This window comes from Megachile rotundata, chromosome 7 (genome assembly GCF_050947335.1).
Source record: "Megachile rotundata isolate GNS110a chromosome 7, iyMegRotu1, whole genome shotgun sequence".
Taxonomy (NCBI): Eukaryota; Metazoa; Arthropoda; class Insecta; order Hymenoptera; family Megachilidae; genus Megachile; species Megachile rotundata.
The window spans coordinates 14,603,661-14,620,965 of NC_134989.1; the positions used below are offsets into that span (position 1 = coordinate 14,603,661).

The window sequence follows — 17,305 nt, forward strand, 5'->3', positions numbered from 1 at the left end:
AATTAGGAGTTCGCGGCTTTACCCGCTATTCAGTGAAACTTTGCTTCTCGCAGATGCATCGATGCCCACGAAACTTTTCTTTTACGTCTCAGACGCTGCACCTGAATGCATGTCGTCCTGTACACGCGTATCGATTCCCTAGACATCGCGTAAATGGCCGAAACAGTAAGTTGGGCGCGGTAAGTGCACCTCCGACGTCGAATTAAATATTCGTGGACCGGTAGCCTCTTTGCGACTTGAGAACTCTGCGTGGTCTGTAAATCTCGCATGAAAAGATCAAACTTTGGACGTTCTTATGAATCCACCTTTTCGATTATACGTAAAATTTATTTATTTTCTGAGACAGACTGTTCTACTATCAATTGACTAAACGTGTGTGTAATGATACACATGTGTACAAAGAACTTATTGTGTGAAATAAAATTTTGTACATGTGAAAGATTGCAAGTGAATTTAATATCAGATTGGATGAGGTATTAAGATTTGTCTCCAATGGACCACGTTACGAATTCAGGAGAAAATCATTTTCGCATCAACATCTGGTCGGCAGCAAACTGTCTTATCGCGTTGTTTCTCAGCGATAAGCAGCAAGCTTTAAAGGAGAACTTATCGCAGATTATGCTCTATATATTCACGATGTTATGCAAATTGCAGAACTCTCCGGTGAGCTAACAACCACCAAGCTGCAAGCTTCAGCCTGCTATTTACGCCCACATTTGCTACCGGGAGATTGTCATTTGGAATTGTTTCTCGTTTTACCGAAGTTCACTTTTGAAATGATTATGCATTATCAAAAGTTCACAAGTAAACTTCGTCGGTATTCTGATTGTAAAGTACATCATTTCTAACGCGATTCAGATGTGTTCAATGTTTGTTCCGTGATCGAAATAAGTAGATTGATCTGAGCAGGATTTTTTAATTGTCTTACGACGTGTTAAGGTAACCTGAAGAGGATCGGAGCGCACGATATCCATAGACGTGTACCGTTTATCTACGACCGTCAAATATTGAAACTAGCCCGAAGGGGTCTGCACTTGTTTCGCGCAAAACTCCAGGCGAATTATGTCCTTTTCGTCGGTCTATCTTGCACGTCCGCGATAAAACGGAGCCGGAGCAGATTGTTCCGGGCAAACAAAAGTCCCTGACCTGCCTCGGTGTTGCCAACTCAAATGTTTGCCACCTGGAGCCGGTGCCATGAACAATGAACAGCCAATCAGCCAGGCCAAGCCAACTAAACCCTTCGCCCTATGAAACGTTACCATTCGTCCTGGTCACGTCGTAAACCAAACCGCAATCGCTAGCCGATGCTGACAACGCAAAACATCGTTTGTTCCTACCGGTAACGACCGATTCGACCCAATTAATTCGACCGACCGGTGATTAGCTAACTTGCTGCCTTCCTCTGCGCTGCATCGACCTGCTGTTGTTCAACGAGTTTAGAATTATCTACCCGAGGATGGTCTCCGATAACAATCTATGGGTTAGCTTGTTGTTTTTAATTTCGGGAGAGGTGGGAGTCGATCGTTTGTGCGAGGGGTGATGAATTTGTCGTTGATGGAAACCTTGGAAAAAGGAATTTCATGCGTAGTAATACCATGCGTCGTAATTCCACGCGTTGTAACTCCACGCGTAGTAATTTCACGCGTCCTAACTCTACGCATCGCAACTTTACGCGTTCTAATTCCACGCGTTGCACTCTCACGCGTCGTAATTCCACGCAATTGAGTCTTCACGCGCTGTAATTCCACGCGACTGCACCTCCACACACTGTAATTCCACGCGTTGGAACTCCACGCGTCGAAACTCCACGCGTCGGAACTCCACGCGTAGTAATTCCACGCGTTAGAACTCCACGCGTAGTAATTCCACGCGTAGTAGTTCCACGCGTTGTAACTCCACGCGTAGTAATTCCACGCGTCCTAATTCCACGCGTTGCACTCCCACGCGTCGTAACTCCACGCAATTGAGTCTCCACGCTCTGTAATTCCACGCGACCGTATCTCCACGCACTGTAATTCCACGCGTCGAAACTCCACGCGTCGAAACTCCACGCGTTGAAACTCCACGCATCGACACTCCACGCGTCGAAACTCCACGCGTCGAAACTCCACGCGTAGTAATTCCACGCATTGCGACTCCACGCGTCCAAGTTCCACGCGTAGTAATTCCACGCGTTGCACTCCCACGCGTCGTAACACCACGCAATTATATCTCCACGCGCTGTAATTCCACGCGACCGTACCTGCACGCGCTATAATTTCACACATTCATATCTCCACGCGTAGTACTTCCACGCGACCGTACCTCCACGCGCTATAATTTCACACATTCATATCTCCACGCACTATAATTTCGTGCGATTGTATCTCCCCGCGTTGCAATTCCACCTGCAATTATATCTCCACGCGAAATTTGTCATTGACCGCAAGCCTTGGAAAAATCGAGAGAAACCTGTTTCCGACCCTTGTGGCAAAGAGAAATGTCCGACACTAATAACGCGAGCATATACTTCATTCGGTTTCTAAATCTCTAACATCCCCTCCACATCGAGATTTACCACCCAACTTTTATTGCGCCACCTGATTTACACGGTCTGTAACTTTAGGTCCATTTCTTCATCTTCGCTTTTCCTCTTATGGGAGAAAATCGTGGAACTCCTGATATCGCGGTGTTCGGAACATTTGCGTGGCTCTATTTCTTTACGTAATTCAAGTTGTCCTCGCAGCAATATTAGATGATTATATTTAACTCGATGCGATTTTGTTTGTATCTGCGAATTCTCGCTTAAGTGGCGACCATTACGGCAAGATTAACAGCGTTTGAAAAAGAATTGCAGAAGAATAAAGGATCTCTGGTAACCAAAGCGAATCGTACAGGAAGCGTATGGAGCTGTGTTGGCACACGATCGACATCATTTCCGCTCCTCTTTCCTTAAATCGCCTCACCGCAGACATTCGCCAACAATACCGCAGCGTTGGCTTCTTGTTGGTCCCTCATTATCCGGTTCGCGGGCAAAGAGCGACAAAGAGGACACTTAAAAATAAACACAATGACGTCGTTAATTAATGTCGAAACGCAATCGTCGTTTTAATTAAATTCACTGGTTTTCACGCGCGTTATCTTCGCTGCTTCAGTCATGAAGTTGTACTAATTTTAGCGCTGCTGATCATTAATTTTTATTACCTACGCAGTATTTTTTTTCATAACTCGAGCAGTATTTTTTTTGAGAGCTCGAGCAGTATTTTTCAGTGTGCGTATGAGTTCGAGCTCCTGATTAATTTAGGCTAAGTCTGACGCTTTGAAGCAATTTGGGTTAAGGCGTCAGTTAAACCCCAATTGAACGACAAGAGAATACAAGTTATTGCGTGATCGTGTAGGGAAGAAAGGAAACGGCGATCGGTTTCCCGGGATTTTTCAGGAAAATACGATGCAGCGAGTTTTACTTAGGATTTTGCACTCTAAGCACGACTCGGTGGCGAAAGATCAGGATTACTGGGGATTTGGGCGGTGCGAGCTGTTTAAAGGTACATATCTACTTCGGAGGTAAATATTTGACTAGATAAAAAGGAAAGCTGACACGAGCATTGTGGAAAGTGTCAGCTCCTGAGAATTAAAACGATAGGAAAATACAGATCTAAAACCGAAATCGTTTCACATTTTATAGAAGTTCGCTGCAATTTGTCAAAATGTCATATTTTATCCAGACGAACGACTACTTATTTATTCCACTTTATTTCTGATTTAAAAGCGAGCGCGTTATTAGCGTTAATGTCTGATCGAAGAATTTATGAGCGGGTCCTTTTACGCTTGTCACGATTTCGAAGTGACCCTCGATGGCATTTGTACGCCGTTCGATTTCGCATTAATCAAAGAAAGTGGCACGGATTGTAACGGGAAACGTAGGTAATCCTCGTTGAAGCGACGGTATCGGGTCACGAAATAATTACTCATCGCTTTTAACGACATCGTTCGCGCCTCTTAATTAAAAGAAAAGTTTAATTGACGCCGCGACGGCGAACGACATTCCAACTTCGTTCAGCCGAGGAAAGCTTAATACGAGTCCGACGGTAAATTGCAAAGACGCGGCAATTAGTAGGAGATAGCCCGAAAGAAGAGAAACGCGCAGTTTCCGTCGAGGAAGTGGAAAAGAGAGCAACGAAAGAATGGAGGATTCAAGGGAACACTTGTGCACCAGACGACCTTAATCCATCGATTTGTCTCGTCGCTAATGCTTCGACTTCGATCGATCGACGCGGAAAATACGAGTGGTAGTTTCTTGACCTTACAAAGAGAAACGAGAAGTTTTCCTCGAAAGGAAAATGCGTTTACGTCCGACGATACGTTACCGATGTTGCGAGGGTGAGAACGAACGTTCTGCTCGATTGAAAAACGATTAGAGAATGATGGAGTACCGGCCGGATAAAAAATGAATAAAAAGCCATTCGTGCAATTTATGAGATGGCTGCGGTTAACCAGCGTTAGAACAAAAAGCCAACAATATCCGATTGCAATGATATTTTCGAAAGGTTTTTCAAGGTTGTCTAATTAATGAAAACGTGGCACACGGTATTAATGATCGATTTCGCAAGGCGTTTCGCTTTTCCGGTTTCATCCATCTCCTTCGGTTTTCATCCATTTTATTCCCGCCTTCGATATCGCGGTATCCTCGATTTACCCCCATTCGAGGCTGCAACCCACACGCACACAGACACGCAATACTTTGCAGCGTGTAATAAAGATCCATCTATTTCTGTCATTTCTCGTTCCTTTCCACCTTTCGTATCTCATTTTCATCCGCGGCTGCACCTCTATCATTTCTCACTCGCTTCGCACGCCAGACCCTCGTTTTCTTCGCCGTCCACTTCAACAACCCTGCTGCTTCCTCTTCACGGATCCTTCACGGTTTGAATAATGATTCCGTCGAGTACGAATGGACAGCTTTAGGGATGACTCGTGGCCAATTCGAACCCGATGTGTGGGTACATTAGCGGATCCAGGTTGTACGAATCCTTTCGTTAACCCCTTGTCATATTTTGACGAGTCTCGCCCTTGTACTCACAGCTCAAACATAACAAATCATACTAAAGTTTATAATAGTCTTCAACTTAAAATTTAGGTCCAACTCTATTATCAAAGATTGCTGATTATAAAATATTTACTTTTAATTTTTATTGTGTGAACTTACGAATAGTTTCGACTGTCGCATCTAACAAATAAATGGTACACCAAGGGGTTAATTAGTCATCGTTTCCTCGGTTTTACAATCGTGACCCTTGGATCCTTCGTTTATCGCCGTACAGAAAGGTTATTGTTGCCAAAATGGCTCTGGAGCTCGATCAATCTGTTGCAACTATGCAAATGCGACTGGAAATAAATTGCGTTCGTGCGAAAGAGCTTGGCTGAGGGTCGTTGACTCTTTGATCCTTGAACGGCCAGTAGTGACCCGACTGATGGAACGAGTCCAACAGTTTTACGACGTCGGATATAAACACTTCATCGGAATTCTCAAATTTCCGCTGCGTGTCAAATAACACGTTACAGGGGATAGGAATACAACACAACTTTGATCATCGATGACAACGCATCATTGATGGAAATCTTGGAATATGGAATTCTACGCGTAGTAATTCCATGCGTCGTAAATCCACGCAATTGTATCTCCACGCGTTGTAATTCCACGCAATTGTGTCTCCATGCGTTGTAATTCCACGCGACCGTATCTCCACGCGCTGTAATTCCACGCGTAGTAATTCCACGCGTCCCAACTCTACGCATTGCAACTCCACGCATCCTAATTCCACGCGTTGCACTCGCACGCGTTGTAACTCCACGCGACCGTATCTCCACGCGCTGTAATTCCACGCAATTGTATCTCCACGCGTTGTAATTCCACGCAATTGTGTCTCCACGCGTTGTAATTCCACGCGACCGTATCTCCACGTGCTGTAATTCCACGCGTAGTAATTCCACGCGTCCCAACTCTACGCATTGCAACTCCACGCATTCTAATTCCACGCGTCGCACTCCCACGCGTTGTAACTCCACGCGACCATATCTCCACGCGCTGTAATTCCACGCGACCGTATCTCCACGCGCTGTAATTCCATGCGTAGTAATTCCACGCGTCCCAACTCTACACATCGCAACTCCACGCGTTACACTCCCACGCGTCGTAACTCCACGCGACCGTATCCCCACACACTGTAATTCCACGCGTTGCACTCCCACGCCTCGTAACTCCACGCAACCGTATCTCCACACTCTGTAATTTCACACATTCATATCTCCACGCACAGTAATTCCACAAATTCATATCTCCACGCACTGTAATTTTCGACGTTTGACATAAACAATTCATCGGAATTCTCAAATATCCTCTGCGTGTCAAATAACACGTTACAGGGGATAGAAATACAACACAACTGCGCGTAAAAAAATAAAGGGTTTGAGGTAAAAAATTTCCGATATCCGAAGAGTAATTTAAACCACAAAGCTCGTCTGCGTATAAATACAAAATACCGCATTGGGCAGATAGGCAGAAAATCAACGAGGGTCGTTTTCATCTAGCCCGGAAACCAATCCACTCAGTCGTCGTCAAAAATTCATCGTAGCCATCGATCTTTTCCACGGTCTTGGGTCGATCTCCCGAATTCAGACTGGAGCATCGGTTTCAACAGGATGGCGTATCCGGCGATTCAACCTGCTTTAATTAATTTACCCTTTGCGTCGCGATCGTAAACGACATTCGCGTGACTATTTCAATTTACATCGGTCAGCCCGTAATTATTTCATTGAAACGGTGGACGACTCCGCGTGAAAATCCACCACCATCGGGTGCTAACTAAATTACAACCCCGCCAGGGCAGCTTCGTCGACGGACTCTGATTAGATCCGAATTCTCTGCTTGATTTATTACTTCGCCGAGTTCCTTATGAAATGCCTCGAAATTAATGCAACACTGCAGTCAAATAATACGATATGATCTACGGTGGGAAAGATTAATGCATCCTATAAGATACGTACAGTGATTTCATTCGTCTCCCTATTTTAACCCGTTATCGCGGACCGCACATGTCGCAAACAAAGTTTCATTCGGTTGACTGATGCCTGTGGTGCATGCTGTGCGTGACCGGAGCTTTTTGGTAAATAAGAATTTCGTTGTAAATTTTAAACCTTTGGGGATTATTTTGTCAAGGATTTCGCTGTAATTTTACGGCCGAAACCTGTAACATACATGTGAACAAATCTTAAAAGAATTTATTACATATACGTGTATTATTACACATATGTGTTATTACACATATGTTACATTAGTGAGTGTCCATGAAAAGTTTAATTCTGTAAGTGACAGTATTTTTTCAATTAACGTAAAACAACCGTGTTGAGGGAATTAAGAGGGAAGAGTACATGTTGTGAAGTCTTTGAAAGAGTTAGCAATTTCATTCGGTGTTCACAATAGGAATCCGCCCCCGCACACATCGATCCTTCTTGAAATCTATTTCAACTTCCTGGAAGGAAGATTGAAACCGAATCAATTGCAATGTTCCGTTTCTCTTCGAAAGTAAACGTTGAAGTACAGTAATTGACTTTTAACAATTGGCTTCGAACGTTAAGCAACGAAATAATATTTCGTTCCGAGAGTAACCGATCGAGAGATTATTGTGCTCGATCTTCGATAATAAGATAGGAAGCTTTATGAAATAAATTTAAAGGCGAGGAATTAAAATTTATTAACGATACGCGAGGAAAATTATTAATAGCTCGAGGTTCAGCGGAGAACTGATTAGCATTTGAAAACGCGAAGATACGCTTTTCAAAATGGCAGAAGTTTGCGACGTATGAATGGTTTCTAATATCTCACGTACGAATGTATAGATAGGTATATTTTTATATACGTGTCTCGATGGTTTTCATCGATTTCGGGTGCCTGCTTTCACGGTATTGGTCGAGGGAGCCGCTTTTCCACGGAATAAGAGTGTGGCAGGTGCTTTAGCCTGTCCTGGTCGGTAAATTTCCTGGATTTTATCGGTGAAAATTTAGAGACACCATAAAACTGCGCGTCGAACGAAGACGCATGTTTATGTGTATGGATATTCCCGGATATTCTCCCAGGACTGATAAAATATACGAACACCGTCATTGTTGTTAGCTTCAAGATTTTATGGAATGTACGTTATAAAAAAGTCCTACGATTTACTCACTCTAACTCGTAATAACGAACTTCACGCTACTTAACATATATCGAGTACTTCAACATTTACTGTCACTGATGTTTGCACATTTATCAAACAGAGTACTAAATCGTTTCATTTATAGGTTGCTAGGTTTTAGACCTCGGTAGGAATGTCTAGCTATCAGTATTTTATTATACATTTGAAGATACATATTATTTTATGATTGAAAGTATCGAATGAACTTAATGTATTTTTTTATACATTTCAAGGTACATATGATTTTATGATTGAAAGTATCGAATGAACTTAATGTATTTTATTATACATTTCAAGGTACATATGATTTTGTGATTGAAAGTATTGAATGAACTTAATGTATTTTATTATACATTTCAAGGTACATATAATTTTATGATTGAAAGTATCGAATGAACTTAATGTATTTTATTATACATTTCAAGATACATGTGATTTTATGATTGAAAGTATCGAATGAACTTAATGTATTTTTTTATACATTTCAAGATACATATAATTTTATGATTGAAGGTATCCAATGAACTTAATGTATTTTTTTATACATTTCAAGGTACATGTGATTTTATGATTGAAAGTATCGAATGAACTTAATGTATTTTTTTATACATTTTAAGGTAGATATGATTTTATGATTGAAAGTATCGAATGAACTTAATGTATTTTATTATACATTTCAAGGTACATGTGATTTTATGATTGAAAGTATCGAATGAACTTAATGTATTTTATTATACATTTGAAGATACATATTATTTTATGATTGAAAGTATCGAATGAACTTAATGTCTTTTATTATACATTTCAAGGTACATATGATTTTATGATTGAAAGTATGGAATGAGATTAATGTCTTTTACTGATAATCACAACGGAGTACAAATAGAAAAAAATGTTTCTGTAAAACAGTCGATAACTCGATAAACAGTCATATTAGATAAAAATCCAGAGATATTCGAGTCTATTTCGATGGATGCCATTTCCTCAGAGATTTCTGAAAGCGGCTTCCCGCGGTTGAGTCCCAAAGTCGAGACGTCTGAAAAATCCCTGTTCCCATCCCCTGATCCGTGTAGTACGATCCAGATTCGAGTTTACAGGCTCGCAGACGCGTCGCAGACAGCGTCGAATTTATGTCGTGACGCTCGTCTCTCCCTCGAAAGCTCGTCTCTTGATTCCGAACGTGGCTCGAAAGCCTTCTAACAAATCCCGTTCGGAATGAACGGGTCAACGGCAAGCTCGTTTTTCGTGACTTCCAATTTTCTTCGCAAATCGACCGTTGCTTGTCTCTTCTTTGCTACCGCAGACTGCTTTAAATATTAACACACTACTTATAAATTAACACGCTAATTACAGAGTTTTTGATATAATCATTAGGAGATATTGAGGTTCGGGAACATTTTATTCGGTGTACAAATAAAAGGATGATGTGTACAAAAGATATTAGAAATAATTTCGGAAAACTCAGAAGCAGTTAATTAAAATGAGAGCATTTATTATACAAGTAGTACAAAGTATAAATTGAAACATTCATGAAATGTGATTATAAAAATAAATGACATGTCCTGTAAACAAAAATCATTTAAATTAAAAAGATTCTAAATAAAAGTGCACGCTATCTAAGAATTTAGAAATCTACACACACATACACATGTTGGAGTAGCATTAATTATTACGAAAAGAACAGAACGAATATAAAAATGGAAACGGATAACAGTGAAATATCGCAACCGGAGCGTAATACATTTATAACGTAATAAATTGATAAGATCAATACCCGAACGGATAGCCGATAATGAAATAATCGAAAATTCATTTTGTTGAAGAGGCAACATTTATTTATCCAGAAATTCATTTCCCGTGTCATAAACGCTTTTCGTCCTCCCTTTCCTGCCGGTTTGATCCGTTGTAACCACTTGGCCGTATTTGCGAGTGCATTTCGATGTGAGATCGAATCGCAGCTTTTCTGCAGGATTAATCCGAGGCTGCATCTCGCGTGTGCACCTCTTTCGCATCCATTTTCCGCGCATGCAATCCTCTCGTGCACGCGTAAATTTATATATCCTTCCCGAATGCCCTTTATTTTTCTTTATCTCCGCACGGATTTCTCTTTGCTTCTCTCGGGGCAGCGAGCATTTTTCACCGCGCGTTACTGCCCCGAACACGTGCATTGCTTTATTTAATAAATGCCCGAGAAACAAATTTTTCCCGGCTTTCACTCTTCTTCCTTGGTCCTCTCAGACGCAATCATTTTATTAACGCTAAAACTACCAAATCGGTCAAATGACCGCTCCACAAGTTTCTTATTATATACACATTTTGTTAAAATACATTCCTTGAAATCAGAATTGATAAACATATGCATTTATGTAGTTACACAAACATATGCATTTATGTAGTTGCATGAACATATGCATTTATGTAGTTACATAAACATTTGCATTTATGTAGTTACATGAACATTTGCATTTATGTAGTTACATGAACATATGCATTTATGTAGTTGCATGAACATATGCATTTATGTAGTTACACAAACATATGCATTTATGTAGTTGCATGAACATATGCATTTATGTAGATACATGAACATATGCATTTATGTAGTTACATGAACATATGCATTTATGTAGTTACACAAACATATGCATTTATGTAGTTACATGAACATATGCATTTGTGTAGTTGCATGAACATATGCATTTATGTAGTTGCATGAACATATGCATTTATGTAGTTACGCAAACATATGCATTTATGTAGTTACATGAACATATGCATTTGTGTACTTGCATGAACATATGCATTTGTGTAGTTATATGAACATATGCATTTATGTAGTTACATGAACATATGCATTTATGTAGTTACATAAACATATGTATTTATGTAGTTACATGAACATATGCATTTATGTAGTTACATAAACATATGCATTTGTGTAGTTGCATGAACATATGCATTTATGTAGTTGCATGAACATATGTATTTATGTAGTTACATAAACATATGCATTTATGTAGTTACACAAACATATGCATTTATGTAGTTACATAAACATATGCATTTATGTAGTTGCATGAACATATGCATTTATGTAGTTACGCAAACATATGCATTTATGTAGTTACACAAACATATGCATTTATGTAGTTACACAAACATATGCATTTATGTGGTTGCATGAACATATGCATTTATGTAGTTACATGAACATATGCATTTACGTAGTTGCATGAACATATGCATTAACGTAGTTATATAAAATTACATGGTAAACTAGTTACACGTTAACAGCAGGTAAACGAAAAGCAAAGTAAATCACTGAGACCGAAAAATCAACGAGCGGGCATCGAATCGTTAAAGCATCAAATGCCTCGCTTTGCGCGTTTACACAGACATTCGCGAGTGTTACACCGGTATAAAAGTCGATTAGTGTACGTATCGATTTCGCGAGGTACACGAGAAATTGTAGCCGGTACAAGCCGGGATGGACGTGTCCCGCTCGAAACGAGCGTGCAATTTTGTTTGGGACGAGCATTGTCGCGTGTAAACGCCTCGTGTACACGCGCGTGCACGTGTTCCGATTCGATAGAACCGCTCCGTCTCGCGTTACCCACTTTAACGCCCGGACCAAAGCCCAAATTGCAGTTTCGAATTAAACCGTCCGGATGATCCGTCCCGTCTGCTTCGCTTTAAGGATCGTTTGCAATCTCGTTGCCGACAAATATGTCCACAACCTTTGCCTCCAACGTTTCTCATCTCGAATTATACTTCTCGTTTAATTCGTCTCGGTGAGTGGAACAACGATGAATAGAACGTTGGTGGTCGTTTCAACCCCTAATATCGTGACGCACTCGTGACACAATATAATATGTGACTAACCAAACTCGTATTTCATTCAACTGCAATTGAATTTTGGTTTAAAACTAACTTTCGTTCGTGAACTCTAAATTTCTACAGTTAACTCGAAATATCTTCTCAAACTCGAAATATCTTTCTAAACTCGAGACGTGTTCCAAAACTCAAGATATCTTTCTAAACTCGATATCCTGCAGTGGCAGAAAGTGTCGTTATTCTCGGTCAGAGGAAGCCTACGTAACAATATCTCAGGCGGTGCAAGCAATAATTCGCAGGGTCGATAATCTCATCCGTGAACTTTTACAATCTCGACGAGGGTTGTTGGTAAGTTGAAGCGCAACGCTACACGTGGACGCATTCTGTACACGTTTCTCGAGTTTATCTTGGAAAAGTGGGACTGACATATTGGGATCGTTCTGGCCGTCTAGTCGCATTTATGTACCCTCCGTGTCGGCGTGCCGCGCCAAAATGATCGTCCTCCTTTTTCTTGCTGTTCTTCTATTTGCTTTCCACCCGCCCACCCTCGTCTTTGCCCGTCACTTTTTCAACCTTAACACGTTCCCTTCCGCGTGGAACGTGTACCCTTGCACCGAACTTTACGTTCGAAATGTTCTGATTTTTTTCGTTAATGCACCCCTTACATTAACTGTAAGATGAAAAAAGGACACGTGTTTTGCACGAAAGTGCTTGAACAAGTACGAAATTTGTAACAGGTTGCAGATGTGTTTACTTTTTCCGCAAGCACTTCATAATTCATCGTTTACATCATTTAACGTTACAATGTCTGTTGTTACTCTTGCCTTGTATTTAACGAAATTTATGAATAATATCAGCACGTGGTCATTGAACGATCATTGAAATGTTTAAAATATCTACACAAGAATTATGCATATAAGTTGATTTAACTCTAAAACCCCCCACGAATAAGGATATTAATCAACAGATAACGTCAAGAGCCCCGACGAAGGGGCTCGATCCTATCCACCGACTTGATGACCCAATTATAAGTCGCCTAATGTTTCATTGAGAAGCTCATTAGGGGAATCTCAGTTCCGAGTTCCCTTGTCTAATTAAGGCGACGAGTCGTCTTTTTTTTGAAGAGCTACTTTCTCCTCGGTTCTTTTCACCCCTCGAACTTCAACTTCGTGAAAGTTCGTCGCCATTCATCTTGTGCAAATTAAACGTCCGATAAATAAATCTTCATTAATACTCTATATCGTCTTTTTACCGACTTTATAAACGACCGTTATTATAGTTATATAATTAACAATTGAATATATAAAGTTTACTTTGAGTTATTGTTCCGACGGTGTCTTATGCAAAGCTGAATTTGCATTTTCCAATTAATTGTTTTCCAAAATTTTGCTTCCAGGTGTCGAATGAAACAATGGAGGAGAGACTTGCCGCCAACTTCTGTGATAATCACCTTCCACAACGAGGCTCGGTCTACTCTGCTAAGAACCGTCGTCAGGTACTCTGCAGTTTCCGCAGAATTCATTAGAATTCGACAAATAGCGAGCGATAAGGGATGTGAAATAATCGGTGATCGCGGAATAAAATTACAGTAATATTTGCTCGATCACGAACGACCAAATTCCCCTGCACGGCGTGGTAATACAACGTGACACCGGGAGCCGATGCGAAAACGCGAGAAAATTCTTGACACGAGACTCGTGGAATTTTCTAATCGTCGTTCCATCGTTCCCTGCCCATTATGGCGATAAATCACGCGTGGAATATAAAGGTGTTGATAGGAATTTTTAGAGGACATACAATACTTGATCCTATGTACAAAGGTACACCTAGAAATTTACACATTGACCCTATAAAATATAACTTCCCAATATATTTGTGGTAACTACTATTCAAAGTCCTGACTAAAACGTAAATCTCTCTGGAAATAGTATTTCATCAATTGTAATTCCACATAAAATGTACGTGTACATCGGCTTAAAGGATTCGGAATATTCCTACGGCTTTTCCTTCGGTACAGTGACACGAATCAAGCATTTCCCTCACGAACGTCCATCCCTTAATTGAAAGATCTTCACACGGGGTAACGTCGGCTGACTCGAACAAGATTACCCTCTTCGCGGGAAGAATTTTTCCCGGTGACGGTAAGCGAGTTTCCGGGGACGAGGGTGCGCCACTGGGAAAAACTTATTTAGGGAAAGTTATTTAAGATCGTTGCCGCATTCAGGACTGAATTACTCGATGAAATTAGAACAGCAGAAATAAACGATTAAACTTTGATTATTTTTCAGCGTCTTAAACAGGAGCCCCGAGCATTTGATCAAGGAGATCATTCTAGTAGACGACTTCAGTGATCATCGTAAGTTTTCTGTCGAAACTAGTTTTCTAAGCTCAAATTTGAATTTTTAATAAAGTTTCTAAATTCTCTCGAGCTTGTTGATATTTCATAATTAAAATGAGAACGCGATATTAGCTGGTATACTTGTCACTCGTTCTCCATAATGTCTCGATATAATGAACGGACTTCGTGACGATTCACCCGCTTTGTTTGCAGCCGAGGATGGTGAAGAGCTGTCGAGGATACACAAAGTGCGAGTGATACGCAACGAAAAGAGAGAGGGTTTGATGAGGTCGAGGGTGCGAGGAGCGGATGCAGCCACCGCGAGCGTATTAACGTTCCTCGACTCGCATTGTGAATGCAACGCGGACTGGCTGGAACCCCTTTTGGAGAGGGTTGCTGAAGATCCTACGAGGGTCGTATGCCCTGTTATTGACGTCATAAGCATGGATACCTTCCAATATATCGGTACTTCTATCATAATTATCAATTTTTTATCCATGAGCGTCGTGAAATAATCAGGGAGATCAAATTTATGATAAAGAATGAAGGATTAGTGCTCTCATACTGTGCGAAATATATTGTTTATTAATTTTTATAATAACAACGTTAAATACTTATGAAGACATATTCTCCCTCTTCGTCTTCTAGTGCTCCCATACTGTGCGAAATATATTATTTATTAATTTTTATAACAACAACGTTAAATACTTATGAAGACATATTCTCCCTCTTCCTCTTCTAGTGCTCCCATACTGTGCGAAATATATTATTTATTAATTTTTATAATAACAACATTAAATACTTATGAAGACATATTCTCCCTCTTCCTCTTCTAGTGCTCTCATTCTGTGCGAAATATATTATTTATTAATTTTTATAATAACAACGTTAAATACTTATAAAGACATATTCTCCCTCTTCCTCTTCTAGTGCTCTCATTCTGTGCGAAATATATTATTTATTAATTTTTATAATAACTACGTTAAATACTTATGAAGACATATTCTCCCTCTTCCTCTTCTAGTGCTCTTACACTGTACGAAAAGTATTTATTAATATTTATAATAACAACGTTAAATGCTTATAAAGTATTCTCCCTTTTCACTTCTACCAGTCAATGAAATTTACCGTTTTCCCGAGCCCTTCCGCGTCACCAATTTCGTGTTACTTCGGAGAGAAGATTGTCTCGTAGAAACCCTGTAGTTTCCATCTTCGAAGCACCCTATGTCCTTTTCTTTCAACGAGATTAGGTTCAGGTGGCTCGAACGATCTCTTTTCCCTCTGCTTTCGTTCCCTCGTGGCGTGAAAACTTCTTTCAAGTCCAATTTTGCCATTGTTCAGGAGCGTCAGCGGATCTCAGGGGTGGTTTCGACTGGAGCTTGGTATTCAAATGGGAATATCTGAGTCAATCGGAGAGACTAGCCCGACAGAAGGATCCCACGCAAGCGATCAGAACACCGATGATCGCGGGCGGTTTGTTCGTGATCAACAAGGCGTACTTCGAGAAGCTCGGCAAGTACGACACCCAGATGGACGTTTGGGGTGGCGAGAATCTCGGTGAGAAAACGAGCTTTTTTCGTGAATTTATAGAGAAGGTTTTTTTATCGAGCCCCTTTCCACAGAAATCTCCTTCAGAGTGTGGCAATGCGGTGGCAGCCTGGAGATTATTCCGTGCTCGCGTGTCGGCCACGTGTTTCGTAAACGCCACCCCTACTCGTTCCCCGGGGGGAGCGGGAACGTGTTCGCCCGCAACACCAGACGAGCAGCCGAGGTGTGGATGGACGATTATAAACAGTTCTACTACAATGCGGTCCCGCTGGCGCGAAATATACCTTACGGAAAGTGAGAACCTTTTCAATAAATTTTCAGCTCCGCGAATCGATTCAGCCTTTGTGAAGTCACTGAGAATTTTTGTCGCGACTCGTTGAACGAATCTTTTATATGAAGCTACACATCTCGAGAATTTTAGAAAAATTATTTACAATTTTTATTCTCTAATTAAATCATTTTTTGTACACGCGATTAAAAGAAGTAACATTTCTGTCTCTTGCAGACCTCGAGTTACAAAATGAAATAAAAAATAGCTAAATCTGTAGAGGTTGATTTCAGCCCTACAAAAATTCGTACCTGTACATGTTTCACTTTATCCGAGTTGTGGATGTTCAGTAAAAATTGTTTCACTCGTGCCTCCGATCGTTCATCACATTCTAATTTCTGCGCCGTCTTACGGCGTGAAAGAAGCTCGATTTACGGGTCGCGAACGGGACGAAATACCGATAGTCGATTTCATTAAAACGCGTCGGAGCACGTGAAAGCCGTATTAATAAAACGCCGTTCCCCCTGTCTCGTTTTAGTATTCAGGACAGAATGGAGCTGAAGCGGAAATTGCACTGCAAGCCGTTCAGCTGGTATCTGAAAAACGTGTATCCTGAGTTGGTTATACCCACCAGCGAGGGTGGTCCTGGAGGATCTTTGAAACAAGGACCGGCATGCTTGGATAGCATGGGCCATCTACTAGACGGCAATGTAGGACTTTATCCGTGTCACGACACCGGTGGTAACCAAGTAAGTACGAGGGTTCATTATTCACCGTAAAACAGGTGTCTCGTCCGCGGAGGAAAATGAATTTGTTCCCCGATTCTAGTCAACCAAACTTCGGTAAATTTGATTAACGATCGCCGAGTTTAATTAATAAATTCAATTGGCGCAATTGACCTCGATAAAACAGCTCTTATCGGAATCTCTCGTGCAAAGTACGAATAAATAGCTTTTGAGGGATTAGTAAACGGGATAAGGAAGAAATTAATGGTTACAGTGTGGTGGGTAGAGGGACGTTTTGATAATACCCATGTTATTAACCCAAATGCTTGGTCGAACATAAACTCCGATGCTTCCTAGAAATAACTATTTTATCCATTAATCC

The 17,305-nt window shown here is 40.8% G+C and overlaps 1 protein-coding gene across 2 annotated transcripts in view; it reads left to right on the forward strand.

Moving 5' to 3' along the window:
- The window catches only part of Pgant2 (polypeptide N-acetylgalactosaminyltransferase 2), a 208,211-nt gene that overhangs the window by 187,133 nt on the left and 3,773 nt on the right, over positions 1-17,305 (forward strand). For both annotated transcript variants that reach the window (XM_076533655.1, XM_003699364.3), the window contains 6 exons: positions 13,441-13,539; positions 14,333-14,400; positions 14,596-14,847; positions 15,724-15,939; positions 16,005-16,224; positions 16,737-16,947. In XM_076533655.1, the coding sequence (XP_076389770.1) occupies positions 13,441-13,539; positions 14,333-14,400; positions 14,596-14,847; positions 15,724-15,939; positions 16,005-16,224; positions 16,737-16,947 (1,066 nt within the window). The remainder of the gene's footprint in view (positions 1-13,440; positions 13,540-14,332; positions 14,401-14,595; positions 14,848-15,723; positions 15,940-16,004; positions 16,225-16,736; positions 16,948-17,305) is intronic.